The 27,256-nt window shown below is 44.3% G+C and overlaps 1 protein-coding gene across 3 annotated transcripts in view; it reads right to left on the bottom strand.

Annotated features, from left to right (window-relative positions):
* Nucleotides 1-6,476: 6,476 nt before the first annotated feature.
* sfswap (splicing factor SWAP) overlaps nucleotides 6,477-27,256 on the bottom strand; it is a 139,734-nt gene continuing 118,954 nt past the window's right edge. For all 3 annotated transcript variants that reach the window (XM_024382237.2, XM_024382238.2, XM_024382239.2), the window contains exons 14-18: nucleotides 26,278-26,612; nucleotides 20,692-20,841; nucleotides 20,316-20,462; nucleotides 16,671-16,743; nucleotides 6,477-7,250 (exon numbers count right to left, since the gene is read on the bottom strand). In XM_024382237.2, the coding sequence (XP_024238005.1) occupies nucleotides 7,185-7,250; nucleotides 16,671-16,743; nucleotides 20,316-20,462; nucleotides 20,692-20,841; nucleotides 26,278-26,612 (771 nt within the window). In that variant the 3' untranslated portion in view covers nucleotides 6,477-7,184. The remainder of the gene's footprint in view (nucleotides 7,251-16,670; nucleotides 16,744-20,315; nucleotides 20,463-20,691; nucleotides 20,842-26,277; nucleotides 26,613-27,256) is intronic.

Raw genomic sequence — 27,256 nt, 5'->3', positions numbered from 1 at the left:
AAATGTATTGTATGCTGCTGGATACATGATGTAATATGCCAGGGAGATATGTATACTGTAGCTAAGACAGTTACACTAAGTGTATGTTGTGCAGTAAACTGTTAGTAGCCCATGTGCCTCACCCTAATAATTTGGTCTATTTTCCCCTCTTAATTTTGCCTACTGTTCTCTCTTGGTGGTGCACATGTAGCCTGTAACATGTTTTAGAGAAATGTAATCATTGAATATTGTAAGAGCTTTCATTGTCTGCTTTTATGTCCCCTTTATTTATCTTAAGGTTCTGACTTGGTGTGCAGGGAGAACACTGTAAGAACGGCCCATGTTCTGAATTCTGTCACTGTACATTTCAAAAGTGCTGAACAAATAGTTATATTGACTACATCCGTCCTAGCTCGCTCATTAATGTCTTAATCAAAATTACGGATAGCCTTTTATCCGCTTGTCGTCCCCTTATGCCATAGTTTGTACATCTCAATTGTCAGTAGAAACCACATTTGTTGAAGCAAGTCAGCCATATCAGCTATGTTTTGTTAAAAGCAGTAAACGAGGCTGAATGAACTGTTTTGCTGCCAGACAAGGCTCCGCTGATCACCAGGTGTAGCAGTGGTAAGATGTTGGAACTGCTGTTGGAACTCTGCTGTTGGGACAGCTTTATGTTGGCCCTAACAGTTTGTGGGCACCGTTTGTCACCGTTATAGTGCAATTAATGTCATGTTTAGTGTTGTGTTGTTTAGTGGCTTTGCTGGCAGGCATCTCACATTTTTTTTGGTTGCCCCACCAAGATTTACATGCTAAAATCACCACTGATATATTGTAACATTTTCCTCTTCTATCCTTTGCAAGATCACTGCCATAGTTTCCTAAATATTTAGCAATTTAAAACTGTAGAAGTTGCCAGTTTGTCCTATAGAGACTTTATTCCAAAAACGTAAAATAAAACACATATCACATTTGACTATTTCATGTTTTAAGCTGGAGCTATTACGTTTCCAGTATGAAGCTTTGGGTTGACTATAATTCCAGGGAAATATTGACTTGTAAGCAAATAGCTCTATGGTCTGTTAGAGGTGTTTCAAGAATATGAACAGAAACATGGTTTGTTAAGCCCTCTGAAACCAGTCAATACGTCAGAGTGTGGTACATGTTTTGTTACACCAGGTATAGTCTCAAGAGGAAACTTCTCTCTCCACTAGATCCAACTTCTGCAAAAATAACTTTAGATTTGTATTCAGAGAAGTAGACTGCCACAGAGGCCACCTAGCAAGATAATTATCTAAAGCAATATTAGCATCTACACCTATTAAGAGTAAGGATTTGGGAAATTTAGATAACCAATATAGAATTTGATTTTCTACAGGTTCAAGGACACAATTTTCTTGTTTTGAGTTGTACCCATAAATATTGACAGTAACTAAAATTGTTTGACTAATTTCAATTACAAGACAAAGATAATGACTTGAGTCACGATCTGAATGCAAAAAAACTTGTAGCGACACCTGACGATCTTTCTGAACCATGTGAAAGCCAAATATCATTACCCCATTGCGACCTCCAAAAGTTAGCATCATTTACAGTACTGTAGAATGAGATTCTTGAAGAAAAACAGCTGCTTAAACAAAAAGAAACAAGGCTTTACATTTTACACTGTGTCTTAACCCCATAACATTAAGAGAAACAATTGACTTTTTATGATAAGAATGGCATAACACATGGCCCGGTAGACAGTGTCCCCCGCCTGCCAGGCACCGTTTTCCTGCAGTTCTGCTAACAACGGTGAGGGCAGGCAGGCAGACAGGAGCGAAGGACACCATCTACCTGTGCCGCAAGGAGGGGGTGGGGGGAAAAAACCTCACATAATACTTTTACTTCCCTTTTGACCCACATTCAAAAGGGGGGGGTGCCCACCTGCAGGAACACCCCGAATTGAGGGCTGCAGTTGCACACTATTGGGGCTGGGCGATGGTGAGCTAGCTGGGCTGTGGAAGTCGAAGCAGTACCCATGCTAGCCTCCTCATTGACTGACGACAACTCTGACAGATTGGGCTCGGCCGTTGGAGGTAGTGGAGCAGGTTGTTGTGTCTTCATACTCAGTCTGTGATTTTTTTATGCGCATGAGTGAACTTTGTGTTGCCATATCTTGTGACTAGCTACCTCACAGTTAGCTAGCTATTAGGTACGTGTGTGTGTGCATCTGATTTTTGAACATTTTCAAATCAAATCAAATTTTATTTGTCACATACACATGGTTAGCAGATGTTAATGCGAGTGTATCGAAATGCTTGTGCTTCTAGTTCCGACAATGCAGTAATAACGAACAAGTAATCTAACTAACAATTCCAAAAAAACTACTGTCTTATACACAGTGTAAGGGGATAAAGAATATGTACATAAGGATATATGAATGAGTGATGGTACAGAGCAGCATAGGCAAGATACAGTAGATGATATCGAGTACAGTATATACATATGAGATGAGTATGTAAACCAAGTGGCATAGTTAAAGTGGCTAGTGATACATGTATTACATAAGGATGCAGTCGATGATATAGAGTACAGTATCTACGTATGCATATGAGATGAATAATGTAGGGTAAGTAACATTATATAAGGTAGCATTGTTTAAAGTGGCTAGTGATATATTTACATCATTTCCCATCAATTCCCATTATTAAAGTGGCTGGAGTAGAGTCAGTGTCATTGACAGTGTGTTGGCAGTAGCCACTCAATGTTAGTGGTGGCTGTTTAACAGTCTGATGGCCTTGAGATAGAAGCTGTTTTTCAGTCTCTCGGTCCCAGCTTTGATGCACCTGTACTGACCTCGCCTTCTGGATGACAGCGGGGTGAACAGGCAGTGGCTCGGGTGGTTGATGTCCTTGATGATCTTTATGGCCTTCCTGTAACATTGGGTGGTGTAGGTGTCCTGGAGGGCAGGTAGTTTGCCCCCGGTGATGCGTTGTGCAGACCTCACTACCCTCTGGAGAGCCTTACGGTTGAGGGCGGTGCAGTTGCCATTTCTGATTAGTCAGGAGACAATACAAACACCAAATCATATTGATTGAATTCATTTTTTGTAAGCCATCCTGATTGGGTGGGCCAGTGTTCAATCTGGCGGGGCCTCTGCCTGGCCCTGCTGTGGCTTCGCCTCTGCCTACACACACACACACACACACACACACACACACACACACAAATACACACAATGATGAGCGAATTCATTTTAGTGTGCCGGGGAACTAATTGGAACGCAGGCGCAGACTGGTGGCGTTATGAGTGGGAAAGAAGTGATGGTTTATTCAAATGATATGTTTTCTCCTAACATACAGGATCATCGTCACCCAGAATTAACCTAGTTGCGAGGGACCCAGCGGGCCTGGGAGGGAAGAACCCCTGAAACCCATCCACCAGGCAGTCACCCCCTCCACCTCCTCCAATCCCCACATGAGCCAAGGGTGCCAATGACAAAATGGTCGTCTCCTAAAACTGTGGGCATTTCCATTAATTCCTTCATAATCCTCCAGGCTTCATTGACACCATTAGTCTATTCATTCTGTATGGATTTAGCCTTAATCATTTTCCTCAGCCACATTTTTAGCAAGCCATTTGTTTTTAAGAGCTGGACATAAGTACAATTTCCTGCAATCTGCGATCAGTCATCGGCAGAAATACTGTTTAACATGTCAAACGAGGAAAGGACAGTAATGGAAGCTAGAAGCGCAAACACTATGTTTCACTGGTCTTCAGCTTCACTAGGCTGCTCTCTGACATCAGGGACTGGCCAGAGCCAGGTTTTAGACAAACTTCAAACTTCAGAGCACACAAAATAATTACTGCATTGGGAAGACGCTTGTGCAATCATCCTTCAGAAAAGCATTCTAGTAAAAGCATCCATTCTAATAGCCAAAAGCGTACGGATCTATTCCTCAGTGGTGCCGGACAATTACCCAGTGAAAAATGCTGTCTAAGGCATCGCTCCTCTGTGTTATCAAAGCCAGTGCAGCTGTCTATTTGGACAAAAATAAAGTATATTTTCAACACACAGACTTGGCAATGCAAGCTACAGCCTTCCCAAGCTCCTGTGCCATACAGTAAAGAGCAAACCACAAGCAGATGTAAATATGAATGTGACTGTATGTGACTGTCATTCAAATTCCATTCACCCAGTTCAATGTAACAGCAATAGGTTTAGGCACTACATGATACTCCGATTTACCCTATACCCATCATGAGGTTGCTACAACCTAGCCTATGAATTCAAGTTTACAACGTAGATGCACACAGGTCGAGAGAAAAAATTTGAGCTGACAGACAGTGACACACTCAATACCACCTTGGTGTAGGGTGTAATCATTAGTCCAACAGTTGCAAACGAGTTTCTGTCGGACAAATTCAGGTATGTTTATTCCCGTTTTGTTTCTTTTAAGAAATGTTTGTCAACAGAATCAGCGGAATGAATACACCCTAGATCCCGCATAAACACAGTTCACTTTCATTGCAGCCATGTTGTATTCCTTATCGCATATAAGCGCTCTCCTCCTCTCAACTTTTCCCTTCGCTTGTGGACTGCAATGTACAACACATCAGCTGTATGTGACCAGGTGAAAAAACATTTCCATGCTTAACCATATCACCACCACACAGCCTACATCGTTGTCACCATATTAGCTAAAGTAACGTCATAGTCAACATAGCTAATATAACTAACTCATGCAGTAACGTTACAGTGAACAGTCAGTCTATAGTTTAGCACTTACAACAATAAATTAGTAAAGCCAAAAGCTTTCCTTGACGAGTTCCAGTGTTGTGTGGATAGTCATTGCCAGCTAGTTAACATATTATACCTCTAATTGAGCAGGGTGTTTGAGTAGGCTAAACTAGATAGCCACATTTGCTAGCTAAGTAAGTGAAACTGAAAGTTAAAAAAATGATTACATCTTTTACTTCTCCTTCATTTTGGAAAAAAATAACTATCGTCTTTCTCTCTGAGTCAACTACTCACCACATTTTATGCGTTTCAGTTCAAGCTAGCTGTAGCTTATGCTTTTAGCACTAGATTCATTCTCTGATCATTTGATTGGGTGGACAACATGTCAGTTCATGCTGCAAGTGCTATGATAGGTTGGAGGACGTCCTCCGGAAGTTGTCAAAATTACAGTGTAAGTCCATGGAAGGGGGTGAGAACCATGAGCCTCCTAGGTTTTGTATTGAAGTCAATGTACCCAGAGGAGGACAGAAGTTAGTTGTCCTCTAGCTGCACCATGGTGCTACCCTTCAGAGTGCTGCTGAGGCTACTGTAGACCTTCATTGCAAAATAGTATTTTAATAAATTATTTGGTAACGTGATTATATTTAGTATAGTTTTATCTAAAAAGGATAACATTTTAAAATGTTTTACAATCTATATTTTTATGAAATTCACTGAGGATGGTCCTTCCCTTTCTCCTTTGAGGAGCCTCCACTTGTATAGTACACCTTTATTTCAGTGATTAATGCAATCATAGGCAAATTCTCACTTATTTTACAAGGTATATTTCCATGATGGAAAACACACCATTTGGCAGAGACCTCTTAACTGCTGCAATTAGACCATTAGGCATTAGTTGGTAAGAGTACAGAAAACAGATTGATATGAATAATTAGCTGTGCATTGAAAAGGCAAAATGATCTATACAAACCTTTCAGTACACGGCACCATTGTACTGTGAGTAAAGCAGACCAGCTGCAAAAAACAGTTTGCTTCCAGTAGTATTATATTATTGCAGAAGGTCTGCATTATTTTTCACTCGATTCAGACCATGACACCAAGGAAAACCAAAAAAGTGAGGAATATGCAATTTCAAGGACTGAGAACAAAAGTGACAGAGTGGATGAATACAGTGAGAGTGGATGAATACAATGACAGAGTGGATGAATACAGTGACAGTGGATGAATACAGTGACACAGTGAATTAATACAGTGACACAGTGGATTAATAGTGACACACTGGATGAACACAGTGTGTATAGTTAGTGTGGCTGCTGTGTGTGTGAGGCTGGGCCATGGCCTCAGTGGGATGATGATGACAGTAGAGCATGAAAGATACACGGATGCTAGGGGCCCCAGCTCCCTGTGTCCTACTGGGACACTCAGATATGTTCCCTCATCCCTGGGGTGGACCTAGAAACCTGCTCAGACGCCTTTGTGTTTGTGTGTGAGAGAAAGGCATGTCCCTGTGTTTTGTAGACAGGTTGTGTGAGGACGCTCCCTCATGATTTACTCACACCAGCCCTGGTAACCACTGCTGCTTTGTCCTTAAAAAAGGGAACATGTATGAGTGTATCTCTACTTAATCTATTTCTGCTATGTCAATACTTGCTCATTCATTTCCAACCAATAAATAACTGTTGAGGTTAATTGAATTAAATTCATAGGAAACGTGACCCCCTGACCTTCATGTACCAGAGAGATTCCACTGACTGAGAACACCTTAACACTTTGCTAAATCATCATTCAAACTTTATTGACAGTTTGTGTTAAGAAAGCAGCTCCACAATCAGCCATGTACAAACGTAGAAACAAAAATTGGAGGCCACACACTGGAACTGATTGACAACAGACTGGAAACAGAGACCCCAGTTTAAAACTGACCTGGCAAAAGAGAGACATAGGGAGATGGAAAGGTCCTTCACAGAAGGATAGCAATTCAGGCGCTCTGGCAGCTGCACAATTACACTGCAAACCTCTCCGTCATCAATTTGGAGAACATACAATTCGTTTTTTGAAAGATGCAATTTACTTTATTAATTATTTAGGCACTTTGACACACTGTTGTCTTATTCGTGCTGAAAACAGATGGTGGGAACAGGGGCATCCAAACTTTAGCAGGCTGCTGCGTGACCATTGCTGTGATGCAGGCTCTCTCTTGACACGTAGAAAAGTCCCACGTAGTTGATTTACGAGCTAATCTACTCTGCTTGCTTCACATCTACTGCCATTCGAAATATACTGTAGATACGCTCACCCAGTTAAGTATCAAAGTAGATCAAATAAAAGTCAGACAGAGGAATATGAATGCTAAACAGTTCCAGGCAAAAAACGCTGCCTGCTGATTGGTCGAGGGCCTGTCGCTGGAGGCTGTCGTCATAGAGAGGCAGACATGGTGAAGCTCCACCCTTTTCCCAAACAGCTGCTATAAAGCTACGCCTCTTCAGGAAGTGTTGGGCTGGAAGGGCTTAGGGGTAGCCAGCATGGCACGTACTTTGGCCATCAGATCCTGAGAAGGAGAAAGGGAGAGAGAGGGGTAGAAAGAAGGGAAGAGATAAGGGAAGAGAGGGGTAGAGAGAAGGGAAGAGAGAGGGGTAGATAGAAGGGAAGAGAGAAGGGTTGAGAGAAGGGAAGAGAAAGGGGTAGAAAGAAGGGAAGTGAAAGGGAAGAGAAAGGGGAAGAGAAAGGGGTAGAAAGAAGGGAAGTGAAAGGGAAGAGAAAGGGGAAGAGAGAAGGGAGGAGAGGGGTAGAAAGAAGGGAAGAGAGAAGGGAAGAGAGGGGTAGAAAGAAGGGAAGTGAAAGGGAAGAGAAAGGGGAAGAGAGAAGGGAGGAGAGGGGTAGAAAGAAGGGAAGAGAGAAGGGAAAGGGGTAGAAAGAAGGGAAGAGAGAAGGGTCGAGAGAAGGGAAGAGAAAGGGGTAGAAAGAAGGGAAGAGAGAAGGGTCGAGAGAAGGGAAGAGAAAGGAGTAGAAAGAAGGAAGTGAAAGGGAAGAGAAAGGGGAAGAGAGAAGGGAGGAGAGGGGTAGAAAGAAGGGAAGAGAAAGGAAGAGAGGGGTAGAAAGAAGGGTCGAGAGAAGGGAAGAGAAAGGGGTAGAAAGAAGGGAAGAGAAAGGTAGAAAGAAGGGAAGAGAAAGGGGTAGAAAGAAGGGAAGAGAAAGGGGTAGAAAGAAGGGAAGAGAGAGGGGTAGAAAGAAGGGAAGAGAGAAGGGTCGAGAGAAGGGAAGAGAAAGGGGTAGAAAGAAGGGAAGAGAAAGGGGTAGAAAGAAGGGAAGAGAAAGGGGTAGAAAGAAGGGAAGAGAAAGGGGTCGAAAGAAGGGAAGAGAGAGGGGTAGAAAGAAGGGAAGAGAGAAGGGTAGAGAAAGGGGTAGAAAGAAGAGTAAAGGGAAGAGAGAGGGGTAGAGAGACGGGAAGAGAGAAGGGTAGAGAAAGGGGTAGAAAGAAGGGTAGAGAAAGGGGTAGAAAGAAGGGTAAAGGGAAGAGAGAGAGGTAGAGAGACAGGAAGAGGGGGAGATTGAGAGAGAGATGAGAGGAAAGATGGAAACCGACACAGAGGGAGAAAGAGGACAGTGAGTGAGTGTGCCATATAAAATACCAATAATGAGGAAAAGAGGAAATATGGCATGGTTAAGAAACCTACAGTCCTATATTTTGTCTACTCTCTCAGAGAGCCTCTCCACCATCACAATTCAACACAAATACAAATCTTCCTCCCTCCCTGGGCTATCTTTCAACCTGGACAGCTTAATATATTCCTGGCTATTTATGACAGTAGGCTATAGGACAGCTTATAGGACAGCTATAGGACACCTCCCTGCAATAGAAGGCCATCAGATCCACTCCTAGTTAGGTAAGCAGTCCCAATCTGAACACAGTCCAACCTGGAGATTATACACCAAATAGGGGATATATTAAGTCTTTCAGCGTGAGCCGCTGAATAAACCGCTTGTCATACAAGTTTCTCCTTGCTCAGGTCTGACGTGGGGAGTTATTGCATATCACTACTCTTCCTTCTCCTCTCCCGCTGTTCTCTTCCTTCTCCTCCGTCATGAGTGAGCAAGCAAGAGAACACACACACACGCACAGAGAACAAAGGCGAATACGCATGCACACACAAACACAGAGACCAACAGAGACACACACTGAGGGATAAATGTGAGTGAAAGCAGTGGTGGTGATCAGGGTCCTTGAAAAGAGTACAGCCTGACCACAGTGACCTCCACGCGGTCGTAAAAACAGCAGGAAGGAGGAGCAGGATCACCACAGCAAATTGAGGCAAAAGGTATAACAAGATGGCGGTATGGATAATGGAGTTAATGTCTGAGTAGATGATGTGAGACTGGGGCTTTAAACAAGGCTGGTACTGAAGCCTCCACAGATGTTGCTTTATTCAGGTGAGAAATTGATGAAAGAGGGGGGTTAAATACTATATGTGTGAGTGTGATTGAGAAAGCAGGAAAGTGTTAAAGACATAGGCGTATGAGAGAGTGTGTGTGAGGGAACGTGTAAAGGTGGAGAGGGAGCGTGACATGTACTGTACTTGAGCGTGACAGAAAATGCTTCTAACATCCCAAAAAATTCATTCTAAATATTTGTAAGCATTGTCATACTCCCCCACTCCCCAAGCTATAAGACTGCTAAATAGTTAACCAATAGCTACCCTGAATACCTGCACTGACCCTCTTTGCATCAACTCTTTTGATTCACATAAGCTGCTGCTACTGTTTATGATCTATCCTGTTGCCTAGTCACTTTATCCCTACCTATATGTACATATCTACCTCCTCGTACCACGGCACATCGACTCGGTACTGGTACTCCGTGTATAGAGCCAAGTTATCGTTACTCATTGTGTTATTTAGTATTTTTCTATTATTTCTTTATTTTCTTTCTCTCTGCATTGTTGGGAAGGACCAGTAAGTAAGCATTTCACTGTTAGTCTACACCTGTTGTTCACAAAACATGTGGCAAGTGGAACCGGAGTGCCAAGTCGAGGAAAAAAAGGCTTCTCAACAGTTTTTACCCCCAAGACATAAGACTCCTGAACAGGTAATCAAATGGCTACCCGGACTATCTGCATTGTGTGCCCCCCAAGACATAAGACTCCTGAACAGGTAATCAAATGGCTACCATGACTATCTGCATTGTGTGCCCCCCAAGACATAAGACTCCTGAACAGGTAATCAAATGGCTACCATGACTATCTGCATTGTGTGCCCCCCAAGACATAAGACTCCTGAACAGGTAATCAAATGGCTACCCGGACTATCTGCATTGTGTGCCCCCCAAGACATAAGACTCCTGAACAGGTAATCAAATGGCTACCCGGACTATCTGCATTGTGTGCCCCCCAAGACATAAGACTCCTGAACAGGTAATCAAATGGCTACCCGGACTATCTGCATTGTGTGCCCCCCCAACCCCTCTTTTACGCTGCTACTACTCTCTGTTTATCATACATGCATAGTCACTTTAACTATACATTCATGTACATACTACCTCAATTGGGCCGACCAACCAGTGCTCCTGCACATTGGCTAACTGGGCTATCTGCATTGTGTCCCACCCACCACCCGCCAACCCCTCTTTTACCCTACTGCTACTCTCTGTTCATCATATATGCATAGTCACTTTAACCATATCTACATACTACCTCAATCAGCCTGACTAACCGGTGTCTATATGTAGCCTCACTACTGTTTTTCACTGTCTTTTTACAGTTGTTTTTATTTCTTTACTTTTCTATTGTTCACCTAATACTTTTTGCACTATTGGTTAGAGCCTGTAAGTAAGCATTTCACTGTTGTATTCGGTGCACGTGATTTGATTTCATTCATTTATGAGAGCAGGGAGAATGAATGAACACGCTCCATAAGCAGAATGAGTGAGAGAGAGGAGGAAAGTCCATCAGGAGCCTGGGGATGAGTGAGAGAGAGGGGGATGAGTGAGAGAGGAGGAAAGTTCATCAGAAGCCTGGGGATGAGTGAGAGGAGGAATGTTCATCATGAGCCTGGGGATGAGTGAGAGAGAGGAGGAATGTTCATCATGAGCCTGGGGATGAGTGAGAGAGAGGAGGAATGTTCATCATGAGCCTGGGGATGAGTGAGAGAGGAGGAATGTTCATCACGAGCCTGGGGATGAGTGAGAGAGGAGGAAAGTTCACCATGAGCCTGGGGATGAGTGAGTGAGAGGAGGAAAGTTCACCATGAGCCTGGGGATGAGTGAGTGAGAGGAGGAAAGTTCACCATGAGCCTGGGGATGAGTGAGTGAGAGGAGGAAAGTTCACCATGAGCCTGGGGATGAGTGAGTGAGAGGAGGAAAGTTCATCATGAGCCTGGGGATGAGTGAGAGAGAGGAGGAATGTTCATCATGAGCCTGGGATGAGTGAGAGAGAGGAGGAAAGTTATCATGAGCCTGGGGATGAGTGAGAGAGGAGGAATGTTCATCACGAGCCTGGGGATGAGTGAGTGAGAGGAGGAAAGTTCACCATGAGCCTGGGGATGAGTGAGAGAGGAGGAAAGTTCACCATGAGCCTGGGGATGAGTGAGAGAGGAGGAAAGTTCACCATGAGCCTGGGGATGAGTGAGAGAGGAGGAAAGTTCACCATGAGCCTGGGGATGAGTGAGTGAGAGGAGGAAAGTTCATGAGCCTGGGGATGAGTGAGAGAGGAGGAAAGTTCACCATGAGCCTGGGGATGAGTGAGTGAGAGGAGGAAAGTTCACCATGAGCCTGGGGATGAGTGAGTGAGAGGAGGAAAGTTCACCATGAGCCTGGGGATGAGTGAGTGAGAGGAGGAAAGTTCACCATGAGCCTGGGGATGAGTGAGAGAGAGGAGGAAAGTTCATCATGAGCCTGGGGATGAGTGAGAGAGAGGAGGAATGTTCATCATGAGCCTGGGATGAGTGAGAGAGAGGAGGAATGTTCATGAGCCTGGGGGAGACTGACAAGAGGACGAGGAGATGTGGGGGGGCAGAAAACAAGAGGTCACAATACAGTATCCAGGATGAGAGGAGGATGAGTGGCATGGATTTCAGAGCCATGAGAAATAAATAAAGAGGAAGAGTAGAAAGGATGCTGACAGTGTCTTCAGTTTTGATTCTTTACCAAGGCCACTCCATTGAATCGCACATGTAAAGGTTCTATCCTCGCTCCATGTCACATTCTGTCTGTCTGTCCATCTTTACAGGTCTGTATGTTAGTCTCCTCTAATTCTGTCTGTCAGTCCATCCCTACAGGTCTGTATGTTAGTCTCCTCTAATTCTGTCTGTCTGTCCATCTCTACAGGTCTGTATGTTAGTCTCCTCTAATTCTGTCTGTCTGTCCATCTCTACAGGTCTGTATGTTAGTCTCCTCTAATTCTGTCTGTCTGTCTGTCCATCTCTACAGGTCTGTATGTTAGTCTCCTCTAATTCTGTCTGTCTGTCCATCTTTACAGGTCTGTATGTTAGTCTCCTCTAATTCTGTCTGTCTGTCTGTCTGTCTGTCCATCTCTACAGGTCTGTATGTTAGTCTCCTCTAATTCTGTCTGTCAGTCCATCCCTACAGGTCTGTATGTTAGTCTCCTCTAATTCTGTCTGTCTGTCCATCCCTACAGGTCTGTATGTTAGTCTCCTCTAATTCTGTCTGTCTGTCCATCTCTACAGGTCTGTATGTTAGTCTCCTCTAATTCTGTCTGTCTGTCCATCTCTACAGGTCTGTATGTTAGTCTCCTCTAATTCTGTCTGTCCATCTCTACAGGTCTGTATGTTAGACTCCTCTAATTCTGTCTGTCTGTCCATCTCTGTCAGTCAGTCCGTCACTATTAGTGTTCGTCTGTCGGTCGGTCTGTCTGTCTTCTCTACCAGTCTCCCTGTGCGTGATGCTCCAACAAAACCCTCTTTGCAGCTCAAACTCCTGACTGCAGACCAGAATAATACCCTGCCAGTGAGGGAACAGGGAACGGTCCGTGCCTTCTCCCTCTCTCCCCTAAAAACACATCCCAACCTCCAGCCATCCGTCATCTGTCAGCCAGCCCCCGTAATGAAGGAAAAACAAAGCTCAAAACTCGGGCCAAAATGCTAATTCTAATGAAAAAAGTGCATTAGATTTCTCTGAGTGCATCATCATGAACCAAATCTTTACGCTGATGGGGCTAGCTTTAAAGTGGCCAGGGACTATATACTGTATGTCTGAATCAGAACATCTGCATAGCGGGGTAATGGTCTATTCATTCAGAGATGGCTGGGTGTATACCTTGGATCTTCCTCATGGGTTGAGTCTCAAATGGCACTCTATTTTGTAGAAAGCACACTACTTTTGACCAGGGCCCACAGACATTTGTGACACACTCATGGCCTGTACAGAGCAGGGCCGGGTGAAGGATTCAATCCCTCTCTCTCATGCCCTCCTTTCCCCCTTCCTCACCTCTTTCCCTGACCCCCTCTTTCCCTAAACCACACTCTATTCATATGACCTAAGCCAATCTCTCATTCTCCCTTTTCTGAAACCCCCCCTCTCATTCCCGCCTTCTCTCTCTATAACCTACCCCATTCTCTCTCTATAACCTACCCCATTCTCTCTCTACCTACCCCATTCTCTCTCTATAACCTACCCCCTTCTCTCTCTATAACCTACCCCCATTCTCTCTCTATAACCTACCCCATTCTCTCTCTATAACCTACCCCATTCTCTCTCTATAACCTACCCCATTCTCTCTCTATAACCTACCCCATTCTCTTTCTATAACCTACCCCATTCTCTCTCCCTACGGCTTGCTCTATCTGTGAATGTCTTGATCTTTGACGGTGGGCTGGTTTCCATACCACACAGGCCTCTCTGCCTCAGCCCAAGTCGGCTCCAGGTTAAGTCTGTCCTCTTCTCTCTCTGAACCCCTATGAAGGTGCTCATCCTGGGCCAACTGGCTGGCTTCATGAAGGGGTCTGGTTGATGGGGCTCTTTATCAGACTCAGGACAGATACAGGTGCCCTGTTAAGGTATGGCTTTGTGATATATGCCAAGAAAGACATTAGAGTAATTGGAGAATGAATGCTATCAAAGCCTGAAAGTAAGACATCAAATAAACCATAGAGCAAACGGAAAGATTACATATGAATTTACAACAGGTGTGAGGTAGTTAAAAGATGCCGCCTGAGGAAGCAGCGGTTTTAACATTATGTTGAAACGCTTTGGGTGTCCACCCCCAGCTGTGATTTAAGCTTTTAAGTTATTTCAAACATATGGTTTTAAAACTCCAATCTCTCTCTCTAATGGTCTACTTTACATTATGGCTTCCCTCATAGATCTCATAACAACCTCCCTATTCCTGACTCATAGCCCTGTTGGTGAACAGGCAGTGTGATCCTACCCTAGACAAGAACCTCTCTCTCTCCAACCCAACAGCTTACCAGAGGAGTGACTAGTAGAGGGGGTGATTGCGTAATATGTTAAAGTCAGGACTTTTGGGGAAGAGTTGATCCTCTTTTTCTCTCTTCTGGAGATGAAAGCCTCTGTAATGTAAACTAGCTCTCCTCAGCTGTCAGCTGCTGCTGCGCATAAAGTCACGAGAGAGATGAGAGAGCCAGAAACACCAGGACAGGGAGATAAACACAACAAATAAAATGCCTATGTGCACATTACTGAACACAGAGGAGGAATGTTAAATGTAAAATCTGACCTGAGTTCAGAGATCAGCTGCTCCGAGCCCACAGAGATCGAAGATAGAAATGATGTAATCTGTGCTGGGATCAGTGTACTGAAATCTCTGAGCTGTGTGTTCTGTATAATGCTGCTGCCACAAGGGCCGACTATCCTTGGAACCACAGTCCCTGTGTACATCCCAGCTAACAATGAGCTGATTCTGAACTGCTGTGCTTTGTGCACATGTCATAATGAGAGATATGGAGTACCTGTACAACACCCTACTGTAATGTGCTTTATGGAATACATGCTAGGACATCTGGGCCTGTATTCACAAAGCGTCTCAGAATAGGAATGCTGATCTAGGATCAGTTCTACCTTTAAGATCCTAATGAATATCAAATCAAATGTATTTAGCCCTTCTTACATCACCTGATATCTCAAAGTGCTGTACAGAAACCCAGCCTAAAACCCCAAACAGTAAGCAATGTAGGTGTAGAAGCACGGTGGCTAGGAAAAACTCCCTAGAAAGGACAAAACCTAGGAAGAAACCTAGGGAGGAATCAGGCTATGAGGGGTGGCCAGTCCTTTTCTGGCTGTGCCGGGTGGAGATTATAACAGAACATGGTCAAGATGTTCAAATGTTCATAAATGACCAGCATGGTCAAATAATAATAATCACAGTAGTTGTCGAGGGTGCAACAGGTCAGCACCTCGGGAGTAAATGTCAGTTGGCTTTTCATAGCCGATCATTAAGAGTATCTCTACCGCTCCTGCTGACTCTAGAGAGTTGAAAACATCAGGTCTGGGACAGGTAGCATATATGATTATATGGACAGGGGAGTCCTCATCCTAGATCAGAACTCATACTCTGTCAAGCTTTGTGAATATGGGCCCATGTTAATATACATACAGTGCATTCGAAAAGTATTCAGACCCCTTGACCGTTTCCACATTTTGTTAGGTTACAGCCTTATTCTAAAACTGATTAAATAGTTTTTCCCTCATCAATCTACACACAATTCCCCATAATGACAAAGAAAACCCCCCCTGAAATATCACATTAACATAAGTATTCAGACCCTTTACTCAGTACTTTGCTGAAGCACCTTTGACAGCATTGCGTTTTCTTGGGTATGACATTACAAGCTTGGCACACCTGTATTTGGGGAGTTTCTCCCATTCTTCTCTGAAGATCATCTCAAGCTCTGTCAGGTTGGATGGAGAGCGTTGCCACACAGCTATTTCTAGGTCTCTTCAGAGATGTTCGATCGGGTTCAAGTCTGGGATCTAGGTGGGCCACTCAATGACATTGAGACTTGCCTTGGCTGTGTGCTTAGGGTCGTTGTCCTGTTGGAAGGTGAACCTTCATCAAGGATCTCTCTGTACTTTGCTCCGTTCATCTTTGCCTCATTCCTGACTAGTCACCTAGTCCCTGCCACTGACAAACATCCCCAGAGCATGATGCTGGCACTACCATGCTCCACTGTAGGGATGGTGCCAGGTTTCCTCCAGATGTGACGCTTGGCATTCAGGCCAAAGAGTTCAATCCTGGTTTCATCAGACCAGAGAATCTTTCTGATGGTCTAGGAGTCTTTAGGTGCCTTTTGGAAAACTCCAAGCTGGCTGTCATGGGCCTTTTACTGAGGAGTGGCTTCCGTCAGGCATAAAGGCCTGATTGATAGACTGATGTAGAGATGGTTTTCCTTCTGGAAGGTTCTCCCATCTCCACAGAGGAGCTCTGGAGCTCTGTCAGAGTAACCATCGGGTTCACGGTCATCTCCCTGCCCCAAGGCCCTTCTCCCACGATTGCTCAGTTTGGCCGGGCAGCCAGCTCTAGAAAGAGTCTTGGAGGTTCCAAACTTCTTCCATTTAAGAATGATGGAGGCCATTGTGATCTTGGGAGCCTTCAATGCTGCAGACATTTTTTGATACCCTTCCCCAGATCTGTGCCTCGACACAATCCTGTCTCGGAGCTCTACAGACAATTCCTTCGACCTCATGGCTTGGGTTTTGCTCTGACATGCACTGTCAACTGTGGGACCTTATATAGACAGGTGTGTGCCTTTCCAAATCATGTCCAATCAATACTTACGTAAATAAGGTATTACTTTGTTTTAATTTTAATACATTTGCTAATGTTTCTACAAACCTGTTCTAGCTTTGTCATTATGGGGTATTATGTGTAGATTGCTGAGGATTAAAAAAAATGTAATACATTTTTAGATTAAGGCTGTAACATAACAAAATGTGGAAAAAGTCAAGGGGTCTGAATACTTTCCGAAGGCACTGTACAGTGAGACAGTGAAGAAGAGGTACCTGAGTGATTTTGGACTGCATGGAGGAGACATTGGCTGAGGGAACTTGGTTATCTTTCTCCTGTGAGCCGTCCCTAAAGAGAGAGGGAGAGAGCAAGAGAGAGACACAGGTAGACAGAGAGAGAGAGAGAGAGAGAGAGACAGACAGACAGACGAGGAGACAGACGGGGAGGGAGGGGGAGAGAGACAGGGAGAGAGGGGGGAGACATACGGAGGGGAGAGGGGGTGGGGGAGAGAGAGGGGGAGAGAGAAAAAAGAGTTAGAAGGTTTAAAAGAGAGAGGGAGATAGAGAGAAAAGAGAACGATAATAAAGTGAGGGAGTTTAGTGGCTGGGAGGGATGGAGACAGGGCCTCATGTTAACACCTGTCACCTGTGGGTAGAGTTTGGCAATGGTGAATAAGATGTCTATTTCACCAGCCATGTTGGCAGGTGGTCAGGGCTCCGCAGTGAGAGCATTTCACTTGCATTTGTGTAAAACGTTTTCAGTGTAAATGTAAATTAATAAAATCAGATAAAAAGTATGTAGACAAGATAATGGACATAGGGCTGACCCCATTTATTCAACTGGTTGATTGTTTGGTAGATAGGCTGTTGGTCGGCCAAGATTTTTTTGTCGAGCAGTAGCAAATATATACCGTACCAGCCAAAAGTTTGGACACCAACTCATTCCAGGGTTTTTCATTATTTTTTACATTGTAGAACAATAGTGAAGTGATCAACATTCTGAAATAACACATATGGAATCATGTAGTAAGCAAAAAAGTAAAAAATAATAATAAAAAAAAGCACTCTTGGCGTTCTCTCAACCAGCTTCATGAGGTAGTCACCTGGAATGCATTTCAATTAACAGGTGTGCCTTGTGAAAAGTCAATCTGTGAAATTTCTTTCCTTCTTAATGCGTTTGAGCCAATCAGTTGTGTTTGTGAAAAGGTAGGGGTGGTATACAGAAGATAGTCTTTTACCAAATAGGGCTAAGTCCATAATATGGCAAGAACAGCTCAAATGAGCAAAGAGAAACGACAGTCCATCATTACCTTAAGACATGAAGGCCAGTCAATCAAGAAAATGTCAAGAACTTTCAAAGTTTCTTCAAGTGCAGTCGCAAAATCCATTAAGCGCTATGATGAAACTGGCTCTTATGAGAAACGCCACAGGAAAAGAAGACCCTGAGTTACCTCTGCTGCAGAGGAAAAGTTCATTATAGTTAACTGCACCTCAGATTTCAGACCAAATAAATGCTTCACAGAGTTCAAGTAAAATACACATCTCAACATCAACTGTTCAGAGAAGACTGCGTGAATCAGGCCTTCATGGTCGAATTTCTGCGAATAAACCACTACTAAACAACACCAATAATAAGAAGTCAAGAAACATCAGCAATGGGCATTAGACTGGTGGAAATCTGTCCTTTGGTCTGATGAGTCCAAATTTGAGATTTTTGGATCCAACTGCTGTGTCTTTGTGAGAAGCAGAGTAGGTACACAGATTATCTCCGCATGTGTGGTTCCCACCATGAGGCACAGATGAGGTGGTGTGATGGTGCTTTGCTGTTGACACGGTCTGTGATTTATTTAGAATTCAAGGCACACTTAACCAGCATGGCTACCACAGAATTCTGCAGCGATATGCCATCCCATCTGGTTTGCGGGACTATGTGGGACTATCATTTGTTTTTCAACAGGACCCAAAACACATCTTCAGGCTGTGTAAGGGCTATTTGACCAAGAGGGAGAATGATGCTGCTGCATCAGTTGACCTGGTCTCCTCAATCACCTGACCTCAACCCAATTAAAATGGTTTGGGATGAGTTGGACCACAGAGTGAAGGAAAAGCAGCCAACAAGTGCTCAGCATATGTGGGAACTCCTTCAAGACTGTTGGAAAAGCATTCCTCATGAAGCTGGTTGAGAGAATGCCAAGAGTGTGCAAAGCTGTCATCAAGGCAAAGTGTGACTACTTTGAAAAATCTGAAATATAAAATATATTTTGATTTGTTTAACACTTTTTTGGTTACTACATGATTCCATTTGTGTTATTTCACAGTTTTGATGTCTTCACTACTATTATACAATGTAGAAAATAGTAAAAATAAAGAAAAACCCTTGAATGAGTCGGGGTGTCCAAACTTTTGACTGTTTATTGCATATTAATAGAATATTGCCAAATGTTTCAGCAAAAAATATTGAGCCCATTTAATGCAACCCTTGCAGTTAATAGACCACAAAGCTGCATACAACTGACCTAAATGTTTGGAAATGATAAGTTTACCTTTTCATCCATAGACTTAAAACACATCAAGTGTAACTGGACTGTTTATCTCACATCTGAAGGCTGGGAGGAATTTACGACATACCTCAGATTGCTAATATATATTTTGGAGTAATAATTACATAACCAACGCTGTCTAGTAATACTAGTCCCGTGCGAATAGGTCACGTGCATGTGATGCATACATGTGTCACGTAGAGAGAGCAAGGGTTGAGGGAATGTTTCCCCTAAACAAATTAGGGATTTCAGTAACAGAACTTTTCAGTCAGAAATGGCTATAATTATGTTGCAGATTCAGGAACACAGCGTGATAGACACTTTGATGTTCTGTGGTGGTGCCGTAGCAGGAAGGAGAGAGACACAATGGGTGCTAGTCAGTCACTTGCTGTCTTTTATTTTTTTAAACACAGCACAGCAAGTCTGATCCCGGAACTTGCACAATCAAATCAATAGCTGGTTGGACTCCCACTAGTCATTTGTGTGTCTTAATTATTTAATCAAACAGTGTGCTTAAAGCATCAGACAAGCTCAGTGAATATACACAATATACAAAAGTATGTGGACAATGTGTTCTCTGGAGTGATGAATCACGCGTCACCATTTGGCAGTGTGACGGACGAATCTGGGTTTGGCAGATGCCAGGAGAACGCTACCTGCTCCAATGCATAGTGTCAACTGTAAAGTTTGGTGGAGGAGGAATAATGGTCTGTGGCTGTTTTTCATGGTTTAGGCTAGGCCCTTTAGTTCCAGTGAAGGGAAATCTCAATGCTACAGAATACAATGAAATTCGAGACGATTCTGTGCTTCCAACTTCGTGGCAACAGTTTGGGGAAGGCTCTTTCCTGTTTCAGCATGACAATGCCCCTGTGCACAAAGCGAGGTCCATACAGAAATGGTTTGTCGAGATCGGTGTGGAAGAACTTGACTGGCCTGCACACAGAGCCCTGACCTCAACCCCATTGAACACCTTTAAGATGAATTGGAATGCTGACTGCGAGCCAGGCCTAACCAGTCCCTGACATCATTACTACTGTTGTGACAAAATGGAAGCAAGTGCCTGCAGCAATGTTTCAACATCTGGTGGAAATTCTTACCAAAAGAGTGGAGGCTATTATAGCAGCACAGGCAGGACCAACTCCATATTAATGTCCATGATTTTGGAATGAGGTATTAGACGAGCAGATGTCCACATACATTTGGTCATGTCGTGTAGTTGATTTGATTAAAACACATCGGATGTGTCAATATATGGAAAAATACATGTTTCAAAATGTAGACCAATCGATTGGTCGAAAGAACAGACGACCCATGGTCGATCAAGATTTTTAAAAGTTGGGGACAGCCCTAATAAACAGCCAGGTGAGGTGGGGTGCTTTACCTGGAGAGGCTGGAGGTGGGGCTTGTGGGAGGGGAGGCGCTTGGGGACTTCTTGGCTCTGCCGGGGGATGAGGAGGGGGAACAGGAGGAGCCCTTGTTCTGGAGCTGGCCCCTAGAACTCTTACTCTTCCTCTTCTCATGAGGGGACCTGGAGCACAGGGAGAGAGGGATAGAGAGAGAGAGAGAGAGAGAGAGAGAGAGACATGGTGAAACTGCCCAAACCATTTCAGGAAGTAATGGATTGAGACACAAAACAGACAGTCACTGAGCTGCTGGAGCTCAAACTGCTACATTGAATAGAGAAATGTAGTTCTCTCACAGCATTGTCCCACTATTCCCCCTTCATGACTGTTTCCAAGGTTCCCAGCCCTATCTACCTGGATCTGGGGTGCCTCCTGGGCAGAGCGAGGTTGTTGCCAAGGCGACAGGCAGCAGGGCCGTAGCGCTCCCTCTCCTCACCCCTCCTCTCAGACGAGCGAGCCCTGCTGTCCCCCCTGTTCTTCCTCCCAGGGGACCTGGAACGAGACCTGCAGACAGACACAGGGAATGAGAGATGAACACAGAGATGGGAGGGAGAGAGAGACAGGGGGGAGAAGAGAAGGGGGGGAGTGAGAGAGAAAGAAAGAGGGAGAGGTGAGAAGAGGGAACACAGATGGAAGGACGGAGAGGAAAACTCAAAGCAACATAAAAAACTGAAATATGCAGTATTTTCCCCAGTGCCTGAGGCCAAACTAGCTTTTCTCTAGTGGTGAAGCACTGAGACCACTGAGGAGAGATGGAGGGTGTGAAATACTCAATCGCAGGGAAATTGCCAATTTTTGACAATCTGCTGCTTTAACCAGCAGCTGGTCTCTGGGGCTGACCTTCCACGCCCCAGCCTATTCCCTGGCCACCTAACTGCCCCCATGCCCTGTACTCTGACCTCAACTGCTCTACCCACCTCTCAGTATTATTACCAATCAGAGTACTGTTCATGGGTGTGCTCATAGTTACTATATTGAGATGGAGAGCAAAGGAAAAAATCTCCACTTATTAAGTAGAGTTTACCACTTTTCACTTGTTTACTCTTCAGAACCCATAGCGGCCATCGACTGGCGTAAAAAAAAAATATATATATAGCGGTCGCGAACGGCCTTGTTTTTCAAACAATACTATATGTTTCTATATCGCAAAGTGAACTTGCAAACAACCTGCTGTTGTATTCACGTAGCTGTTATCATCAACCAGAAACAGGAAACAGAATATCATTAGATTATTTTAAAACTTCATTAGTCAAAATGAAAGCGCCGAAGCAGAAAACGTTTTCACTGTGACAGAGGCTGTATCTATAGTAGATCTATAGTATCTATAGTATAGTGGTTGGTGATACGGATTCAGACACGTCCTTGCACTTTGAAAAGTGATGTCGAGGTGAGTGAAAATAAGTAAAGAGCAGATATGTTTGGTGCTGTCGATGTTAGATGCTGTGAAACTTGGGGAATAGCTGTCCGATTAGCAAGTCCTGTCATGATCACTTGGCAAGCACATCAGAGATGAAGCTTGAATGATTGCTCTGTGTCTCATGGAAATAGTTGCCATGTTAGGCTGTTGGTTGTTTTGTCTTGTTTCTACCGATATAATTCATATGGAAATGGCCCAAGCTGCTTGCTATTACTAGTTAGTCTGTCAGGCAAGAAAAGTGCCGTGCTTCCAGCAGTACCATGAGATATTGTAGGCTAAATGCAAACACTAAAGTGGCAGTGTGAAATATGGGAAAATGGTCTCTAACAGTTGTGTTTGTACCTTCTCTATATGACTTGATCTAATACTTGTTGCATTCAGTGAATTATTGTCAATGCAGGTTACTATTTCTACATTTTTTGTCTCTCAATCTACATTTTGAAATAGTTTCTGAATAGCTGTTTGCATTTTTACATAGCCTACTTTGTGTGGGTTTTGAAATACTTTCTGAATATAGTCCTCTGTTCACATTTTGGAAAACATTTTTATTTGAATGTAAATCATATTTATAAGTATAATATATTATACTTGGTACATTCTGAGTAAGCCATTTAGCCAAATGTATTCTAGTTTTTTGTTGTTGTGTTGAGTGTTAATTGTTTTTTGATCGTGTCTTTAGACAATGGAAGACAAAAGTGTTTTTTCTATTGAGGTTGTGTTCTTTAAAACTAAAACTTGTAATTTGTTCTATGTTTTTGAGTTATGTCTGTCTGTTTTAAATGTGTGACAAAATGAGATTACTGATCATTTTCAAGACAATCTACAGCAGCATTCTGGAATTCTATTCCGGTCTAAAGGGTTAACCACATCTGTATTTTGGTAGTAAATAGCATGTTATGGAAGTGCCCGGTCAATTTTCTGTGATTTCACTTGGTTTTGAGAAACTTACCCCACCATCGATAGACTTCCACAAGCTTGTCCTGCAGTTGCAGGGGCACAGATAAAGCATTGACAAAGGTTCCAAAAACAACCAAATATGTCCTTTTAGAAACGGCAACGATGCAGGTCTCTAGACGTTGTACACACGACATTGTGTCATTCTGAACTTCATCCACAACGTTATAATATTCTATTTTGTTGGACTCAAGTGATATTTTTTGTGTGTGCACATGCGTGGGCTACGCAGAGAAGTAGTGGCTGGCTGTTGTTGGAGCCTTTGTTCATATTTTATCTGTGCCCCTGAAACTGCAGAATGAGCATGAGGAAGTCTATCGCTGGTGGGGTACGTTTCTCAAAACCAAATCGCACCCGCAAAAAAGTGTCTGGTAACTTCTATAACATCCAAAATACAGATTTGGTTAAAAAACTAAGTTAAATTGTACTTCTTACCCTCTGTTGCTCCAGTTAAGGTCACTCTCCATTAGATTGGACATATTAAGGGAGGACAAGAGGCCACTATGTAAATGTCAATGGCTGTGTTCTAAATGGTCCGTTATTCCTTATAGAGTGTACAAAGCTCTGGTCAAAAGTACTGCACTATATATTTTTTATTTTACCTTTATTTAACCAGGTAGGCTAGTTGAGAACAAGTTCTCATTTGCAACTGCGACCTGGCCAAGATAAAGCATAGCAGTGTGAACAGACAACACAGAGTTACACATGGAGTAAACAATTAACAAGTCAACACAGTAGAAAAAAGGGGAGTCTATATACATTGTGTGCAAAAGGCATGAGGAGGTAGGCGAATAATTACAATTTTGCAGATTAACACTGGAGTGATAAATGATCAGATGGTCATGTACAGGTAGAGATATTGGTGTGCAAAAGAGCAGAAAAGTAAATAAATAAAAACAGTATGGGGATGAGGCAGGTAAAAATGGGTGGGCTATTTACCGATAGACTATGTACAGCTGCAGCGATCGGTTAGCTGCTCAGATAGCAGATGTTTGAAGTTGGTGAGGGAGATAAAAGTCTCCAACTTCAGCGATTTTTGCAATTTGTTCCAGTCACAGGCAGCAGAGAACTGGAACGAGAGGCGGCCAAATGAGGTGTTGGCTTTAGGGATGATCAGTTAGATACTCCTGCTGGAGCGCGTGCTACGGGTGGGTGTTGCCATCGTGACCAGTGAACTGAGATATAAGGAATAGGTTGCAATTTGAGGCGCAACCTGAGTGTCTACAGAGTGGTTAAATCACAGGCTCCCCTCTCTCCCTCTTTATAATACAGGACAGCCATTACGCCAGTACCATGGTGATTCAGCCGTTTCACATCCCACTGCCAAGAGCAACAACCACACCAAATGACTCACACAATAATAACAAAAACAATCACATTTCCCCTGATTTAAAGGCAACAACCCCCTCCAACCAGCTACAAATGAGCGTTTATTTAAGAACACCAGCGTGCATGTCTGGATCCACTCTCACTGAGCCACAGAGAAACATATTTAACGCACACACACAAACTGGCCACACGCAGATGAAAACGTGATCTAATGGAGCCGTTTAAAAAGTACTTTGCAGCCGGGGACACAGTGGACCGCTGGACGAAAGCCAATTTGGCCCAAGGATAAACACAAATAGAGAGGTCATCCTCTGCCATAGGGGCTGAAGAGGTCACAAAGTGAGCAAAAAGGAAGTTGTCAGAGGAAGGGGTAGAGGGTCATTTAAAATTCAGGGGAAAATCTACATCCACTTAGCCTGAGCAGAGTACCAGAGCATATGATCAATGACTCCAAACCTCCATCAAAGAGACTCTTTAAAGAGCAAATTGGATGAGTTCTGTCCACATCGAGACTATACCCCAAACGTCACTACCCTTTATAGTGCACTACTTTGATCAGGGCCTATAGGGAATAGGTTGTCATTTGGGATGCATCCTTAGGACTCGTAGTGGCTGCTCTTTCCCATCCATCCCCAAATCTCCTACCTTATCATCTGTCCTGTATGGATGTTGTTAACCCCATCCTGGCCCTTCATGGGCCCACGGGAGCCTCTACACTCCACTGGTAATGATCTTAGACTTCCCCCGGGGCAAAGGGCCCCAATTAAACCCCCAGAGGTGGAGCAAGGGTGCAGGGGCTAAGCATGGGGGCAGGACAGACCTGTCAATGACTACAGACAATGTCAGAGGGCTGACAGGACAGAGTTGACCTTGAGACTAAGACAGGATGCAGATGCTGGACAGAGAGGAGGAGGGAGGGGTAGGTAGGAGGAGGGGAAGAGAGAGATAAAGGGAGATGGTGGGAAAGCAGTAGGCCAGTTAATGACGAGCAGCTGATGAGTTAACGAGGAGGGAAACTCCCCCCGTGTCACAGCCAGGGTCCTTATTAACCACAAGGAAGGAAGGGGGGGAGAGAGAGAGAGAGCGAGGTCCATTGGACTGCTAAGGGCTAATGGTGTCGAGCAGCATGACACCAATATCCTCTCTGTATGAGTGTGATGGACAGTTATGACAGGGTCAGAGACATGCGTGTGTGTGTAATCCTTTCAGTATCTGACAGCACTCAGCGTGTCACTAACAGAGCTGGAGAGGAGGGGGAGAAAGGACACGAGGAGAGTGAGCTGCCAGCTTAACTCGGTTGTCACCCCCGAGACCCAGACAGACAGGCTGCCTCTCAAAGGACACCCTATTCCCTATATAGTGCACTACTTTTGACCAGGGCCCTATTCCCTAAACAGTGCACAACTTTTTCCCAGGGTGCTACTTGGGATACACAAAAACATATATGCAGCCAGCTAGCCACCTGCAGGAAGGCTCCATTCCCAGGACATCATTCTCAGGATTAGGAAGGAAGATGCTGGGGATTGATATTTATTTTACGCTGTAAAAGGTTCGAAGCTCATAACCTCTTCCAGCCTCCCAACACAAATCAAAACGCTGACTGATTCTGTGACTGGTCATGATCAGGGATCCATTTCACTCTCCCGCAACCAAGATTTCTATATTTTATTTGACTTTCTCAGTCGAGGAGAAAAAAAAGAAGATTAAGGGATGAAATTTGGCGTGCTTGCACATTAGAGGAGTGAAATCTCTGACACGAGGCTCAGCAGAGGCCCCCTTCTCAATCTAAGCCCTTTAATTCACATACTGTAAGTGATTTAAAACCTCGGGCAGAAACGATTAAATCTCAGAGAAATGACATTAAGGCTTGTCAGAATGACACGAGGCATAATTACAGCAACTCCAGCCGCTGATAATGACAAACTGGCCGTGATTTCCAAAAAGAGTGAGAGGAGGGGGAGAAAACAATTGAGATGAAAAACTTGGAGTGTGTGTGGAGGCATCGGGAAACAGAGAGAGGAAGCCGACACACTATAGTGAAGCCGCTGCAAAAGAATACTGCCAGCCAGAAAGCCACTTCCTTCATTAGGCAGTAGGCAAGGTAGAGGCATCAGGTACTGTTAATGAATTATGTTCAAATGTCTGAGCCTCAGGCCAAATGACAACACCTATTCCAGTGTAAAGGCCATGTTGTGATGAGAGAGAGAGTTTATTTTGTGGATAGGGGCTGGACCACTCACCTAAACCCGCGGACTGTTTTGTAGGCGCTGGGCAGGGCGTGCTTGGTTTTGGACCGCGACTTGGAGCGAGACCGCGATCTCGCCGGTGACCTCTTCTTGTGTTTCTTCTTCTTCTTGTCTCTGTCTCCTTTCGCTCTGTCCCGCTCCTTCTCCGGTCTTCTGGAGGTAGAGGAGGATGAGGAGGTGGGTAGCAGGAGGGAGGAAGAGGGGGGCTCTTTGCTTTTGAAGACATTGGCGTCAGGGGGTCTTTGATCAGCAGGGTACACAGGTGCTCTGGAAGCCAACGGAGGGGGGACAGAGACGACGGGGGCCACTGGGAACTTTGGCAGCTGTGGCTAGGATAGAGAGAAGGAAAGAGAGAGTGAGAGGGATGAGCGTAGGAGAGAAAAGGAGCAGGGAAAGAGGGCATATTAATGACAGACAGATATGCACCTTGGGCCTTTTCTAGTTTAACGAGTGCAAGAAAATCTGAAGGCTTCCCTCTCAGAATGAGCGTACTGAGGAGTGAGAGAGAGAGGAAGTGAGGGAGCGAGAGCTAGAGAGAGAAAGTGATCGAGAGAGAGAGAGGAAGTGAGGGAGCAATAAAGCTAGAGAGAGGAGGTGAGGGAGCTAGAGAGAGGAAGTGAGATAGCAAGAGCTAGAGAGAGGAAGTGAGGGAGCGATAGTGCTAGAGAGAGGAAGTGAGGGAGCGATAGCGCTAGAGAGAGGAAGTGAGGGAGCGATAGTGCTAGAGAGAGGAAGTGAGGGAGCGACAGCGCTAGAGAGAGGAAGTGAGGGAGCGACAGCGCTAGAGAGAGAGCGTGACGAGGGCATTAACAATTGTCTCCTCCGTTACAGCCACTGGCTTAAGGTCATCTGGGAGACGCAATCTAATTCAGCCTGCATCTCCAATCAAGGTTGTGTATGTGTGTGTGTGTGTGTGTGTGTGTGTGTGTGTGTGTGTGTGTGTGCGCGAGTGTGTATGTGTGCACTCGACCGG

Source organism: Oncorhynchus tshawytscha, linkage group LG20 (assembly GCF_018296145.1).
Source record: "Oncorhynchus tshawytscha isolate Ot180627B linkage group LG20, Otsh_v2.0, whole genome shotgun sequence".
NCBI classification, from domain to species: domain Eukaryota; kingdom Metazoa; phylum Chordata; class Actinopteri; order Salmoniformes; family Salmonidae; genus Oncorhynchus; species Oncorhynchus tshawytscha.
This window is presented reverse-complemented; position numbering and strand designations above follow the sequence as displayed.